The sequence below is a fragment of the Ipomoea nil genome, unplaced genomic scaffold (assembly GCF_001879475.1).
Source record: "Ipomoea nil cultivar Tokyo-kokei standard unplaced genomic scaffold, Asagao_1.1 scaffold2403, whole genome shotgun sequence".
Lineage (NCBI taxonomy): Eukaryota > Viridiplantae > Streptophyta > Magnoliopsida > Solanales > Convolvulaceae > Ipomoea > Ipomoea nil.
Window position 1 is genome coordinate 9,772 of NW_017618831.1, and position 15,938 is coordinate 25,709.

The 15,938-nt window shown below is 34.8% G+C and overlaps 2 protein-coding genes across 3 annotated transcripts; both read left to right on the top strand.

The window, feature by feature from the left end:
- Window positions 1-1,758: 1,758 nt before the first annotated feature.
- Window positions 1,759-15,721, top strand: LOC109152423 (terpene synthase 10-like). Of its 2 annotated transcripts, XM_019300109.1 has the most exons (8): window positions 1,759-2,017; window positions 2,114-2,396; window positions 2,536-2,872; window positions 3,221-3,439; window positions 3,564-3,705; window positions 4,334-4,585; window positions 5,187-5,511; window positions 15,679-15,721. In XM_019300109.1, the coding sequence occupies exons 1-7, from the start codon at window positions 1,829-1,831 to the stop codon at window positions 5,496-5,498; spliced, it is 1,734 nt and encodes a 577-aa protein (XP_019155654.1). In that variant the 5' UTR covers window positions 1,759-1,828; the 3' UTR covers window positions 5,499-5,511; window positions 15,679-15,721. The 2 variants fall into 2 exon arrangements, with proteins under 2 accessions (XP_019155654.1, XP_019155653.1); XM_019300108.1 differs by lacking the exon at window positions 15,679-15,721 and having other exon boundaries at window positions 5,187-5,720.
- On the top strand, window positions 8,820-15,672 carry LOC109152422 ((-)-alpha-terpineol synthase-like). Its single transcript, XM_019300107.1, has 7 exons — window positions 8,820-9,052; window positions 9,180-9,462; window positions 10,228-10,564; window positions 12,999-13,217; window positions 13,362-13,503; window positions 13,725-13,976; window positions 15,354-15,672. The coding sequence occupies exons 1-7, from the start codon at window positions 8,855-8,857 to the stop codon at window positions 15,663-15,665; spliced, it is 1,743 nt and encodes a 580-aa protein (XP_019155652.1). The 5' UTR covers window positions 8,820-8,854; the 3' UTR covers window positions 15,666-15,672.
- Window positions 15,722-15,938: the final 217 nt, after the last annotated feature.

Here is a 15,938-nt window from a genome sequence, read left to right on the forward strand (position 1 = left end):
TTTTAGATTTTTTTTTTTTTTTTTTTTTTGAAATTTCACTACCCTGTGCTCGCGGTTAATTTTCTGTAAAAAAAAAATCTCATGTTATACTAGAATACACATAATTGTATACATGAATGTACATAATTGTATAACAAAATGCACATACTTTTTTTTTTTTTTTTTTTTTTAAAGATAATACATATAGTCTAACATAATACATAATATACATAAACTTTTAACATAATAAACATCAACTCTTAACATAATACACATAAATTTTCTGTTTCGGATGTACATAATGTATAAAAGAGATGTACATGATTGTATAAAAAATGTACATAATTGTATAAACAAATACACATAATTGTATAAATAAATACACATAATTTATAAATAAATACACATAATCGCGTCAACTCGCCACATAATTTACCAAAACGATGTCATTTTGGGAGACACGAAATGCACAATGCTACGCTCGTCGTGGTGCAGGGTATAACGATTGAATTAAGTGTACCCAGGCCAAATGTGAGTGAAAGTAAATATACTATATTTAGATTGGTTGATATATCACGAATTCGTAGATTTTGGATGGATTTTTGTAACTTTAACGACCAATGTTTAGCAATAAATTAAAACAATTGGCAAAATGGATTTCTTTCTCGGGTTGATCAAACATGTGTCTAGCGGATATTTGAAGATGTGTTTTGAGCGAAATTCACATGACTCAAGCAAGTAAATGACTGTAAGGAAGTAAATTAATCTAAGTTGTCATAATTTCCACGAAGAGTCAAAATAATTAGAACATTGTGACTACCAAATCAACTGCCTGACTAACTTGTTATTGCCTCCATTATATACCAAATTGTTCGACCAACTTGCTTGCCCCCTTTATATATAAATAATATATATATATATATATATATATATATATATATATATATATATATATATATATATATATAGAGGCCTGAAGGACCGTCCAGGAGAGAACTGAGAACCATCCAGCGCGCGCCACGTGTCATTTGGTGCATGTAAATATGTTATATGTGCAAGTAGTTGGTGCACCTTTGCAAGTAAAAAGTACAGGCAATGCACCTACGTACTTTCACCTACAAGTGCATGTAATTTTGCTTTGTTAACATTCATTGGTCTGAGTTCATTCTGTTTGACATCGCTTTTGTTCTTACAGAGGAGTTCAACGGTTAGTTAATACCGGTGAAAACCACCCGCAAACATTCATGCATCTACTTATAACTATAGGTGCACGCACCTAGTTATAACTATAGGTTCTGGACACGTGGCACGCGCTGGATGGTTCTCAGTTCTCTCCTGGCGGGCAGTTCGCACCTGATCGTGATCCTCTCTCTCTCTCTCTCTCTCTCTATATATATATATATATATATATATATATATATATATAGTATGTTGAATACTCTCTTTGATGTGTGCATGGTGATTAGTTTTTTATGGGTGTTAAGATCCAACGTTTATCACTATATAAAAAAAATTATAAGGAGTAACTTATAACGAAAAAACACTTTGTTCCTTATATATTTACTTAATAGCAAGTGCAAGCTAAGCTTTTATAACAGGAGGTTGGACCCGTTCAAGTTGTTGGGTGTTAGTTGGGTGAACCGAGTCCTTTAATTGAAACATGAAACTAACTGCTACGCGTGTATAAGTAAATAAAATTGGGCATTATTATATTGATTTTAGATTAGATTAGATATATTAGGCTAAGTACGTTTCACTATAAAATCTGGCAACCAAAACTGAGAATTCCTCATCAAAGTTATTCCAAAGAGAAATCTTTTACAAAAAGAAGATCAAATTTTATTGTTGAATGGCAATAATGGCCAAAATGTTTTCTACATTCACTACATGCAAACTTCCATCTATTCATAGATCTCATGCATCATCTTCATTTCGCATGTGTTATCACACCACAACTACTACAAGAAGATCTGCCAATTATGGGCCTCCCACCTGGGATTACTCTTACATTCAATCACTCAACACCACTCATTATGCTGTAATTTTGTTCATCTTTTATAATTATTGTTTTTTAAATAATTTCTTTCCATATATATGAAACTAGAAGCAAATTTTGTTGCCAAAATGCTTGCAGGCTGAGGGCTTTGTTATGCGACGCGACGAGTTGAAGGAGAGAGTGAAGGATATGCTGAAGAATGAAGAGATGAGAGAAGTGGAGAAAATGGAGATGATTGATGAGCTGAAGAGGCTTGGTTGTTCTTACCATTTTGAGGAAGAAATCATGGAAGCTTTGATGGATATCTATATGAAGAAGAAGAAGAGTAGTAACAATTACAAGGCAACAGAAGAGAAGGACCTGTATGCCACAGCTCTTGAGTTTAGAGTTCTCAGACAAAATGGCTTTAATATTTCTCAAGGTGATGATAACTTAATAATTTATCTCTGGTAACACCAATCAAGTTGGTCAGACCGTTAACGTTCCAAAAGATTCCCAGTCATCCAAAATAGAAAAATTTCTCTCTCTATATATATAACATTATGGATTGTTGATTGCAGATGTATTTGATGGATTCATGGATGGAAAGAGGTGTGGTTTTAATGCCAGTCTATCTGAAGACACAAAGGGATTATTGAACTTGTATGAATCATCTTTTCTGTCAATGGAAGGTGAAACAAATTTGGAGTTGGCTAGAGATTTCTCTGCCAAGCATCTCAAACATGAACTAAAGATGCCATTACATTGGAGGATGCCGAGGTTAGAGGCCAGAAGTTTCATTGAATCATACGACAAAGGAAAAACAACCTCGAATAATGCCATCCTTTTGGAGTTGGCTAAGCTAGACTTCAACATTGTTCAAGCTGTGCATTTGGAGGACTTAAAATCCGTATCAAGGTACATATTGACCCTGTTTGGTAACATAGTTACTTTAATTATAAGTCAATTTTGACTTATTTAATCAACTATCATCTAACAACTGATTTACCAAATACTTTTCTACAATCAACTAATGTTATCAACTAGTCAAATCTTTTAACCCAATCAACTAACAACTATCAGCTAAAGTACATATTATGTTGTGACTAGGCCAGTGGCAGATCGGAGCCACAATGGGGGCAGCTGCCCCCACTACCCCATCCTCATCCGATCCCATTTATATGTATTGTACATTTAGGTCCATTGTATATATATAGTTAACTTATGAATACAAAATCCAATATAAGCATTTTTTGATGTATGTAGGTGGTGGAAGAAGTCGTATATTGCAGAAAGGTTAACATTTGCGAGGGATAGAGTGGTGGAGAACTTTTTGTGGACAATAGGATTGACCCCCAACCCTAAGTATGTAAACTGCAGAATAATGGGGGCAAAGCTCTACAGTTTCATTTGCGCAGTTGATGATATATATGATATTTATGGTACTTTGGATGAATTGCAGCTCTTCACTGATACCATTGAAAGGTAATATATATTAGTATATATAGCTTATGAAAGTCCTCGTTTTTCAATATTAAAAAAATACTTTAATTTGTTATATATGGTTGTTCTTATATGACGTACGAAAAACATTTGATTATTGTTTCAGATGGGATGATGTAACAAAAGTAGAACATCTCCCGGACTACATGAGGTTTTGCTATTTGGCACTCAACAACTTCGTCAATGAAATTGCATACGATATGCTTAAAGAACATGGCGTCTTTATCTTGCATCATCTCAGAAAAATGGTATTTTTAAATTACTCACTTAACTACAAACACAAATAAGATCGGATAATTTCAAAAAATACAATAGACTCCTGAACAAGCCAAAGTCTTGCAATTGAGTCGAAAGTGACCAATTCACCAAGTTAAAAAGTGACAGTTAACTTTTAAAAAACCCAATTCGACCCCCACCCTACTCCCCTTGGACATCATCATTGGCCTCCAACTGGCTACGTCTATGGTGGGAGACGAAGTACAAACTTGTTAATCGTTACGTTAACGATTAACCTGGAGATCAGAATCAGTCGCTTTTGACCTAATTGCAGGATTATATTTTAGCCTGTTAGTTTAAAGAGTTAATTGTATTTTTTTTAGTTGGATCGGATGACTCAATTACATTTGTTACGTGTAGCTTAATGACTAATCACTACTGGAAATTTGAAATTTCCGACCACCTGAAAATGATCTTAAATTAAGTTGATACCAAAAAGTTCAAAAAGTGGTCGGAAATAGCAACAAAGGTTTTTCCGGATACCGAAAGTGGTCGGAACAAGACTTTCAACTTGATTTATGATCACTTTCAGGTGGTCGGAAATTTCAGAATTTCCAGTAGTGAATTTGACCATCATTTCTTATTATAATATATGATCAGTGGGCGGATCTATGCAAAGCATACTTACAAGAGGCAAAGTGGTACGCAAGTGGATACACCCCAACCTTTGAAGAATACATAGAAAATGCATGGATTACAATAAGCTGTCCTCTAATATTAGCCCATGTTTTTTTCTATGTCAACAACCTTGCCGAGGATGCTGCTGTCCTTGATTGCTTGACAGATTATCCTGAAATAATCCGTCTCTCATCTATCATTCTTCGTCTTGCAAATGATAAAGGAACCTCACCTGTAAGTATATATAAATCTGTTATTAGTTGTGATGATAAAACATTTAGCTATGTTGCAAATGAAGAACCCTAATATACTATACATTTAAAAAATTACCCCTATATCGTATCCGCGTTCTCGCACCCAGCACTTCAACACCCCTTTTTATTAATTGTGATTATAAAATTAAACATCCCGAGGTTACAAATAGACCGCCCTAAATGTATATTTACAAAAGTACCCCTATACCACACTAGTGCCCCCACAACCCCCACCCACTCAGTGAACCTGGTTTGGGTTCTAACCACGGAAACAGGTGTTATTGCTCCACTATATGTTCTAACATATTTTTTTTAATTAATTGTGATGATAAAATATTTGAGGTTACATATTGATCGACAACCCTAACGTTATATTTACAAAATTACCCCTCTACTGTACGAGTTACCCCACACCCCAACCCATCCAGTGGACCTGGTTAGAGTTCAAATCATAGAAACATGTGTTGTGGCTCTACTACGCTCCAATACTACCTGTCATATTCCAATAATATATGAGACATACACAATATTATTATTCATTCCTTTTCTAATTAAGTTTTTTTTTTTTTTAAATACTTTAGTTTGAGATGAAAAGAGGTGATGTCCCAAAAGCAATACAATGCTATATGGATGAGGCTAAAGTTTCTGCCAACGAGGCTCGTGATTTCATTGATTTGGAGATGAATGAGTTATGGAAGAAAATGAATAAAGTTGGAATTGAAGGTGGTAGCCCTTTCTCCGGAACATTCATTGAAGTTGCGATGAACATTGCCAGAATGGCTCAGTGCATGTATCAACATGGAGATGGGCATGGCATCAATAATTTTGAGACTCAGACTCGTATCCAAACTCTACTCTTTGAGCCTATTCCCTTAATTAATAATATAATATAGCCATGAAAATGTGGCTTCTTTGTGGTAGTCAGTTTTGTACATAGCAGCTAGTGCACAAATAAAGTAGATTAGGAGCATCTTATTTGGGATGGTCACTTTTGGGCCATCTCTGTAGAACTTGAGTTTTATTCTATGCATTTCATTTTTTTTTTAAATATAATATAATAAGAGTGAGTCTCTTGTATGTGAGACCGTTGGATTAAGATAAAATGTAATACGTATGTTGAAAAACGTAATATTAATTAATAATAAATTATTTGTTACTTATAATTTATAAGGAGAAGTGTAATACTTTTGAGAAAATAATAATAATAATTTTATATTAAAATGTAATGTCTATAAGTTGATCAATTGGGTAATACCAATCAAGCCGGGTTGAACATTTGTGTAATACTAATATGGTTGATTGTTACTTATGTGATAAAATGTAATGCTTATGAGAGAAATTGCAATATTTATAATAAAAAATAGAATACTTTTTTTTTTTTTTTTAGAATAAGAAATTAGTTCATTAAATCAGAGAGAAAACAATCAACAAGATAATGAGGAGGCCGGATCATCAAACCACTTCTCGCAACCCTGACATAGAAACGTTACTTCCTTTTAGTCTGGAACGAGGCAATACAATAATTTCAACTAGCTAGCTAGGGCTACTTAGCTTATTTGTAATTCATTAATTGATATTGAGATGACAAAATTTATGTATTCTCAATATAAGGGAAAAAAAAAAACTATTAGACCAAATTTTTTGACTAATATTTATCTCATGATAGTATGACATGTATTAATTGTGGGCAATTGCTTTACCTAGAAAATAACCAATCTCACTACAATGTAATTGTGAATCAAGATCAGATGACATGCATAAAACTTTAGGTGAGAAGTGTGACCTAATATGATCCATCTATCCAGAATAATCATACTTTATTTACTCAGCCACTGCACCCCTTTTGAAATAACTTTTTAATATTTTTTAAATTAAAGTTTGGTGCTACATTTTTTTTTTCATAAGTTATTTAGATAGTGATTAGGATCAAGATTTATATAGTCATGATAATACTACATATTAATTATTGGGCTAAAAAGATGAATTTAATCATGCTCTTAAATTCTGAAATTAAATGGGTTATGGAACTATCAACCAGATTGACAGTTTGAGAATGCTTCATGCAATTTCATAGCGTATATAACAAGTCTTTCCAATTAAGTGTACCCAAATGTGAGTGAATTGAATTATATATGCTATATTTAGAGTGGTTGATATATCACGAATTCGTAGATTTTGGATGGATTTGTGTAACTTTAACGACCAATGTTTAGCAATAAATTAAAACAATTGGCAAAATGGATTTCTTTCTCAGGTTGAATTTGTGTCTGCCCGCTATTTGAAACCTAAGTTGTCATAATTCCTACGAATAATCAAACTTAGAACATTGTGGCTACCAAACCAACTACCAGACTAACTTGTTATTGCTTCCTATATATATATAAGAGTAAATACCCAAAATAGTCCCTTGACTATAGTTAAATTCGTAAATTGGTCCTCGACTTTCAATTTCAACCAATTAAGTCCTTAACTTTGTAATTTTAACACAATTTCGTCCTTTGTCTATTTGACCGTTTGTTGACTGTGATTTTTGAGTATATATATGTAATTTCATGGTCCATCGTCGATTTTTTAAAGTTCTGGTTGCATTTCCAGACCGAACTGTTACATTTGAATCCACTGCCGAAAGCAATCTATCAAATTCGGTCGCCTTTCTTCATCCTCCCTTTGGATTCAATGTAGTTGAGTTCGTACCAGAGCGAAGAAGACGACGTGTTTCCGAACCAGTGCAACGTCATCCTGGAGGCCTCCACGTGCTCCGACGAGAGCTGCAGGTTCTTCTGGAGATCGTCGATGACGGCGTGGCCGCCGGCGTTGATGCAGATCAGAAGTGTTCGAAGGCCTGTTTGAAGTCGGGAATGTAGGGTTTCTATATGGGGTTGAAGATTTTTCGGCCGATTAGGGTGAAGAGGAAGAGGAGCTGCTCCAACACCGGGAGAACGAGCCGGGCGATTGTGGTTATGTTGGATTTTAGGGCTTCGCCGGCGGTCTTTTGAGAGGTTGATTTCGACTTTCCCTTGCGGATCTTCCTGCTCGTAAACGCAGCGTTAGGCTTTGTCGTCGGCGCCCTTGTGCATGCGAACCACGTGCATGAGCCATTACTTGGCCCGACCCAAATCGCGCTTCTTATTAGACACGAGAATCGCGGCGCCGCCCATTTTGAAGTGGCAATCAGGGAGGAGCATAGCTCTCTCCGATCCTTTGTAATAGTTGCGCGTAATAATCTCTGTGCTAACCACCAGGGCGTTAGAGTTGGGGTGCACGTACTAGAGGTCACGTGCGAGATCGATTGAGATCAGGCCGGCGCTGCACCCCATGCCGGAGAGATTATAGCTTTAGATAGATCGATTGCCGAAGTCCCTGGAGCGGCTCTTCAAGAAAGTCGTGACTCCAAGCGATGTAGGCAAGCTGAACCGGCTCGTGATCCCCAAGATGCAAGCGGAGAAGCACTTTCCCCTCTGAAATGGCATTGTCACCTCCAAGAGCGTTCTCTAAGCTGAACCGGCCCGCGATCCCCAAGCAGAAAGCGGAGAAACACTTCCCCCCCGAAACAACGATGTCACCTCCAAGATCACGGTCAACAAACGGTCAAATAGATGGAGGACCAAATCGTGTCAAAATTGTAAAGTTAAGGACTTAATTGGTTGAAATTGAAAGTCGATGACCAATTTGTGAATTTAGCTATAGTTGTGGGACCATTTTGGGTATTTACTCTATATATAATTTCTTATGTTGAATACTCTCTTTCATGTGTGCATGGTGATTAGTTTTTGATGTGTCAGGACTCAATGTTTATCACTACATAAAAAAATTATAACTTATGAAAAAACACTTTGTTCTTTATATTTACTTAACTACAAGTGCAATCTTTTATAACAGGAGGTTTGACCTGACCAAGCTGTTGGCTGTTAGCTGCGTGGGCCGAGTCTTTTCAACGAAACGTGACATGTACTAACTGCTCTGCAATATAAGTAAATACAATTTCGCATACATTCGCTATATATTAACTCTAACTTTTGACATAGTGGTATGTAAGTCCTAATCTGCTGAGGACTATGCAAATCCCTTGATCCTGACACAAGATCTAGTCCAACCACCAAAATTGACATTTATTAATTTTATTAGTATGTATTTTCTAGGCTGAATACGTTTCACTATAAAATCTGGCAACCAAAACTGAGAATTCCTCAAAGTTATTCCGATCCAAAGGGAAATCTTTTATAAAAAGAAGATTAAATTTTATTGTTCAATGGCAATAATGGCCACAATGTTTTCTACATTCATCACGTGCAAACTTCCTTGTCCTCCATCTATTCATAGATCTCATGCATCTAATTCATTTCGCATGTGTTATCACACCACAACTACTACAAGAAGATCTGCCAATTATGGGCCTCCCACCTGGGATTACTCTTACATTCAATCACTCAACACTAATTATTATACTGTAATTAATTTTATTTTTCCAAAAAAAACATTATTAATTTTACTTATGTTAATATAATCCACTTTTCTTAAACATGTATCCATATGAAACTAGAATCAAATGTTGTTTTAAAAACGTTAATTTGCAGGCTGAGAGGTTTGTTACGCGGCGCGACGAGTTGAAGGAGAGAGTGAAGAATATGCTGAAGAATGAAGAGATGGGAGAAGTAGAGAAAATGGAGATGATTGATGAGCTGAAGAGGCTGGGATGTTCTTACCATTTTGAGGAAGAAATCATGGAAGCTTTGATGGATATCTATATGAAGAAGAAGAAGAGTAGTAACAATTACAAGGCAACAGAAGAGAAGGACCTGTATGCCACAGCTCTTGAGTTTAGAGTTCTCAGACAAAATGGCTTTAATATTTCTCAAGGTGATGATAACTTAATAATTTATATCTGCTAACACCAACCAAGTTGGTCAAATTGTTGGCTTGATAACATATCAAAAGGTTTCAAATTTGACTCCGGGTAGGAGTGACCTATTAGTTTTGAGGGAGGTCATCAATTTTGAAAAAAACTTAAAGGGTGCGTTTGAAAACCAAGAAAATGATTTCTGAAAATCATTTTTCTAAGTTTTCAGTGTTTGGCTAGAAGGGGAAATGACTTCCATGTGTAAAAGGGAAGTCATTTTCCATTTGTAGCAGTGGTCCAAAAGCGGATCACCACTACAACCTATATTCTAAACAAAACAATAAAAATATTTTTTTTGGTATATAACAATAATTAAAATAATGTTGAAGTATATAATTTTGCTTATTTTCCGTCTCATTTTCTGGAAAATAGCCAAACACACAAAGACAGTTTTCTACTGTACAGCCAAACACGGGAAAGGAAAATATTTTCAGAAAAACGACTCATTTTCTAGAACATTTTATTGCTTTCCATACGACCCCTAAATTTGTTTACTTCATTATCATCCTTTAATTTGCCGGCTAGGGTCACAAGGTGATCGAAGTCAGCTATGAAAAATCTAGGCTAGTTTATCTCTTATGCTACTTTGTCGACTAGGTCACATGTGAGGTCTATTGGTGCATACCCGTATAACTACGGGTTTCCCAGTCATCCAAAACAGAAGAATTTCTCTCTATATATATATAATACAATGAGTGTATATATGTATATATTGTTGATTGCAGATGTATTTGATGGATTCATGGATGGAAAGAGGTCTGGTTTTAATGCCAGTCTGTGTGAAGATACAAAGGGATTATTGAACTTGTATGAATCATCTTTTCTGTCAATGGAAGGTGAAACAACTTTGGATTTGGCTAGAGACTTTTCTGCCAAGCATCTCAAACATGCATTAGAGATGCCATTACGTTGGAGGATGCCGAGGTTGGAGGCCAGAAGATTCATTGATTCATACGACAAAGGAAAAACAACCTCGAATAATGCCATCCTTTTGGAGTTGGCTAAGCTAGACTTCAACATTGTTCAAGCTGTGCATTTGGAGGACTTAAGATCCGTATCAAGGTACACATTATGTTGTGACTTATTTAGAGTAAAGCTAGTGTCGGGCCTTATTCCAATCATGATCCACACTGTTGTGTAGACCATATTATCAAATAATGTATATTCGGTACATAAATAATATTAATTTTACTATATTAAAAAGGGAAAATGGTCAAATAGACACTTGAACTATAGACAAAAGTGCAATTAAGCCCTTCAACTTTAAAAAAAGTACAATTAGACCCCTCAACTTGTTATTTTGAGTCAAATAAACTCAATAACAGGTTATTCACCTGCAATAACCGGTCAAAAAGATTTCGACGACAACAAAATTAAAAAAAAAGAAGAAAAAAGATAACCTACCAGAGAAGACAACCGTTCGATCGTCTTCTCCGGTGGAGAAGGCGGTCAGATCTGGTCGCCTTCTCCATTGGAGAGGACGACCTCGAGGTCGCCTTCTCCAATGGAGAAGACGACCAGCAGTTACCTTCTCCACTGGAGAAGGCGACTAGTCCGGTCGCTTTCTCCAAGTGGAAAAGGCGGCCAGATCTGGTCGCCTTCTCCATTGGAGAGGACAACCGGACGTTATCTTCTCCGGGAGAAGAAGATGTCGTTTTTTTTTTTTTTTTGGCTGTCAACAGTGATTTCAGGCGGTCAAGGGTGATTTCCGGCGGTAAACATCAATAATTTACCTGTAACCTGTTGGTTACTGGTAATTAGGTTTATTTGACTCAAAATAACAAGTTGAAGAGCTTAATTGCACTCTTTTAAAGTTCAAGGACCTAATTGCACTTTTGCCTATAGTTCAATGGTCTATTTGACCATTTTTCATATTAAAAATATACATTATATTCAGAAGAAGTACACTATTTGAGTATTGTACATTATTGTACATTCAGTACAAAAATAATGTACTTTTAGTATATTAAAATTGTACTCTTTATTATGGTCCACATAGCAATGTGTGCATACAATAAATTGCCGCCTTATTCAATATAGGTACTATTTGGAAACATAGTTAGTTTATCAACTAATTTTGGCTTATTTGACCACTATTAGTTTTTGACTTGATTAAACAGTCTTAATTAGCTTTTATTTGTAATATCTTAGGGGGCATTTGGTTCTCGGAATGTTAGATTACCTTAGGGAATGTTAGATTGCTGGGAATGTTAGATTATTGGGAATGTTAGATTCATGTGTTTGGTTTAAAACTAGGATATGTAAATAAGACAACGGTAATAAGATAAATTGATTAAAACGTCCAAAGCCCAACATTAGTAATAAGACAAGGGAATGTGAGATTACCTAAGAAATTGGAGGGTATCTCGCATTCCCTTCCAATAGCTAAAAACTTAATGCAGGGGTTATCTGACATTCCCAGGGAAAATTACATAACCTGAACCAAACATGGGAATCTTATATTACTAAGCAAATATAACATTGACTATCTTATATAACCTGAACCAAACGCTCCCTTATTGTTCTAAAATGCTAAAATTTAAATAAAAATTGTTGAAAATAGCTTTTTCGATAAGTTTTTTGAGAAAGTCAATTTGAATGTAATCAACTATCAGCTAACAGCTAAGGGAAAATGACACTTTTTCCCCCTGAGTTATATACTTATAGTCATTTTTCCCCCTCAATTATTTAGGTAAGCACATTAGCCCCCTCAATTATTCTAAAAGTGGTGGTTTTCCCCCCTGATATATTAAATTGACATTTCTACCCTTAAAGTAAATATTTTATTTATTTTACTTCTCCAACAAATTATCGCGTATACATAGGGATGACCATGGTTCTGATCAAACTGAACCGGACACTATAGCAAATGAATTAAAAGTTTTCGATTATGATTCAGATCTAGAACCTAATATTTGGATTTCAATTTATTAAAATTATGAATAAAAAAAATTGGATCTTGAACCGTGAATCAGCGATTCTGGATTCGGTTCGCGATTTTGAACCGTCTTTATTTTAAATTTTTTTTTTATATTTTAAATAGTCTAAATTCAACAATAAATGCATTTTATTTTTTCAGTTCGGAACATGAATCGTCTGTTCCGGTTTGCGATTTTAATAAACTCTAAATATCGAGTTTCGATTCTAAATTGTAATTGGAATATTTCGGTTTGGTTGCTATAGTGTTTGTTTGGTTTGAACCAAATTATTGTCATAATTTGTTGGAGAAGGAAAATAAATGAAATATTTATTTTAAATATTTATTTTAAGGGTAAATATGTCCATTTAACATTTCAGGGGGAAAAACAGCCACTTGAATAATTCAGGGGGAGAAAGTGCTATAAGTATATAACTTAGGGGGAAGAAGTGCCATTTTCCCAACAGCTAATTTACCAAACGTCTTTCTACAATCAGCTAATGCTATTAACTAATCAAACCCAGTAACCCAATCAGCTAAAAACTATTTACCAAACACCATAAACATTTTTCGATGTAGGTGGTGGGAGAACTCGTATATTGCAGAAAGGTTAAAATTTTCCAGGGATAGAGTGGTCGAGAACTTTTTCTGGACAGTAGGACTCCTCCCCAACCCTAAGTATGTAAACTGCAGAAGAATGGGGGCAAAGCTCATCTGTTTCATTTGCACAATTGATGATATATATGATGTTTATGGTACTTTGGATGAATTGCAGCTCTTCACTGATACCATTGAAAGGTAACTATTAGCTTATGAAAGTCTTTGGGTTAGTAAAATGAAGAATTATATTGTTCCTCGTTTTTCAATTTGATTTTTTTTTATTTTATTTTTTAAGGTTGTTCTTATATATGTGACATCAAGATCATTTGATTATTGTTTCAGATGGGATGATGAAACAAAAGTAGAACATCTCCCGGACTACATGAGGTTATGCTATTTGGCACTCAACAACTTCGTCAACGAAGTTGCATATGATATTCTTAAAGAACATGGCATCTTTATCTTGCATCATCTCAGAAAATCGGTATTATATTCTCAAAAGCCATTAATTTTGTTTTGATAAATACTTCAATTAATTAATATTAGAATAAGGACGAATCAAATTGGTTACTAAACTATACACGAAAATATAATTAGAATTAGTTGGATGGTTGAATTACACTTTTATGTGTAGGTTAATGACTAATTTGACCTATCATTTCTTATTATAACATCCATATTTTTTGAGTGTATATATATGATCAGTGGGCAGATCTATGCAAAGCATACTTACAAGAGGCAAAGTGGTACGCAAGTGGATACACCCCAACCTTTGAAGAATACATAGAAAATGCATGGATTACAATAAGCTGTCCTCTAATATTTGTGCATGTTTTTTTCTATGTCAACAACGTTAACCCTGCGGAGGATTCTCTTCATTGCTTGACAGATTATCATGAAATAATCCGTCTGTCATCTATGATCCTTCGTCTTGCAAATGATAAAGGAACCTCACCTGTAAGTATAAATCTGTTATTAGTTGTGATGATAAAACATTTAGATTGCAAATGGAGAACCCTAATGTATATTTAAAAAAGGGAAAATGGCACTTTTTCCCCCTGAGTTATATACTTATAGCACTTTTCTCCCCTCAATTATTCAAGTGGCTGTTTTCCCCCCTAAAATGTTAAATGGACATATTTACCCTTAAAATAAATATTTTATTTATTTTTCTTCTCCAACAAATTATGACCATAATTTGGTTCAAACCAAATAAACACTATAGCAACCAAACCGAAATATTCCAATTACAATTTAGAACCGAAATTCGATATTTAGAGTTTATTAAAATCCCGGAACGGACGGTTCATGTTCCGAACTGAAAAAATAAAATACATTTATTGTTGAATTTAGACTATTTTTAAAATAAAAATAAAATTTTAAAATAAAAACGGTTCAAAATCGCGAATCGGGTCCGGAACCGTCAGTTCTCGGTTCAGGATCCAATTTTTTTGATTCATAATTTTAATAAATTGAAATCCAAATATTGGGTTCTAGATCTGAATCATAACCGGAAACTTTTAATTCGATTGCTATAGTGTCCGATTCAGTTCGAATCGAATCGTAGTCATCCCTACGTATACGCAATAATTTGTTGGAGAAATAAAATAAATAAAATATTTATTTTAAGGGTATAAATGTCTATTTAATATATTAGGGGGAAAAACAACCACTTTTAGAATAATTGAAGGGACTAATATGCTTACCTAAATAATTGAGGGGGAAAAAGTGCTATAAGTATATAACTTAGGGGGAAAAAGTGTCATTTTCTCTTTAAAAAATTACCCCTATACTGTACCAGCTAGCGTTCTTGCACCCCAACCCATGCAGCGAACCCAATTCGGGTTCTACCAATAAAAATCGGTGCTCTAACACCCCTTTTTATCAATTGTGATTATAAAACACCCCGAGGTTACAGATAGACCACCCTAAACATACATTTACAAAATTACCCATGTACTACACTAGTGCCCCACAACCCCAACCCGCTCAGTGAACCTGGTTTGGGTTCTAATCACAAAAACAAGTGTTGTTGCTCCACTATATGCTCCAACCCGTTTTTAAAAAAATTAATTGTGATGATAAAACATTCAAGGTTACATATAGTCAACCTAATAGTATATTTACAAAATTACCCCTCTACCGTACCAGCACCCACACCCCAACCCATCCAACGAACCTGATTCGAGTTCAAATCATAGAAACGTGTTGTAGCTCTGCTACGCTCCAATACTACCTGTCACGTTCCAATAACATATGATACATACACAACATTATCATTCATTCTTTCGATCTCTAATTAAGGGTTTTTTTTTTTTTTTTTAAATATTTTAGTATGAGATGAAAAGAGGTGATGTCCCAAAAGCAATACAATGTTACATGGGTGAGACTAAAGCTTCTGTCAACGAGGCTCGTGGTTTCATTGATTTGGAGATGAATGAGATATGGAAGAAAATGAATAAAGTTCGAATTGAAGGTTGTAGCCCTTTCTCCAGAACATTCATTGAAGCTGCGATGAACATTGCCAGAATGGCTCAGTGCATGTATCAACATGGAGATGGGCATGGCATCAAGAATTTTGAGACTCAGACTCGTATCCAAACTGTACTCTTTGAACCTTTTCCCCTAATTAATAATATAATATAGCCATGAAAATGAGGTTTCTTGTTAAGAAATTAGATATAATTAATATAAGGGTGAGTCTCCTGTATGTGACACCGTTGGATCAAGACGAAAATGTAATACTAATTAATAATAAATAAATTGTTTGTTACTTATAATTTATAAGGAGAAGTGTGTTAGGAATATGTGTAATTAGATTTTGATGATACCAAACTCACTAGGAATTTAGACCCCTCCTTTTCTCTCGTTATTTTGTATCTTTCGTGTTGAACGAAAGTTGTTTTCGCTCAAAGAATG

What these genes read in the sequence shown, in the direction of transcription:
- LOC109152422 (XM_019300107.1), top strand. Translation starts at nt 8,855, where the DNA reads ATGGCAATAATGGCCACAATGTTTTCTACATTCATCACGTGCAAACTT. An exon ending in TGGCTTTAATATTTCTCAAG is followed by an intron (nt 9,463 to 10,227) that starts GTGATGATAACT and finishes TGTTGATTGCAG; the next exon opens with ATGTATTTGATGGATTCATG. An exon ending in TTCACTGATACCATTGAAAG is followed by an intron (nt 13,218 to 13,361) that starts GTAACTATTAGC and finishes TTATTGTTTCAG; the next exon opens with ATGGGATGATGAAACAAAAG.
- LOC109152423 (XM_019300109.1), top strand. Translation starts at nt 1,829, where the DNA reads ATGGCAATAATGGCCAAAATGTTTTCTACATTCACTACATGCAAACTT. An exon ending in GACTTAAAATCCGTATCAAG is followed by an intron (nt 2,873 to 3,220) that starts GTACATATTGAC and finishes TGATGTATGTAG; the next exon opens with GTGGTGGAAGAAGTCGTATA. An exon ending in TGCATCATCTCAGAAAAATG is followed by an intron (nt 3,706 to 4,333) that starts GTATTTTTAAAT and finishes ATATATGATCAG; the next exon opens with TGGGCGGATCTATGCAAAGC.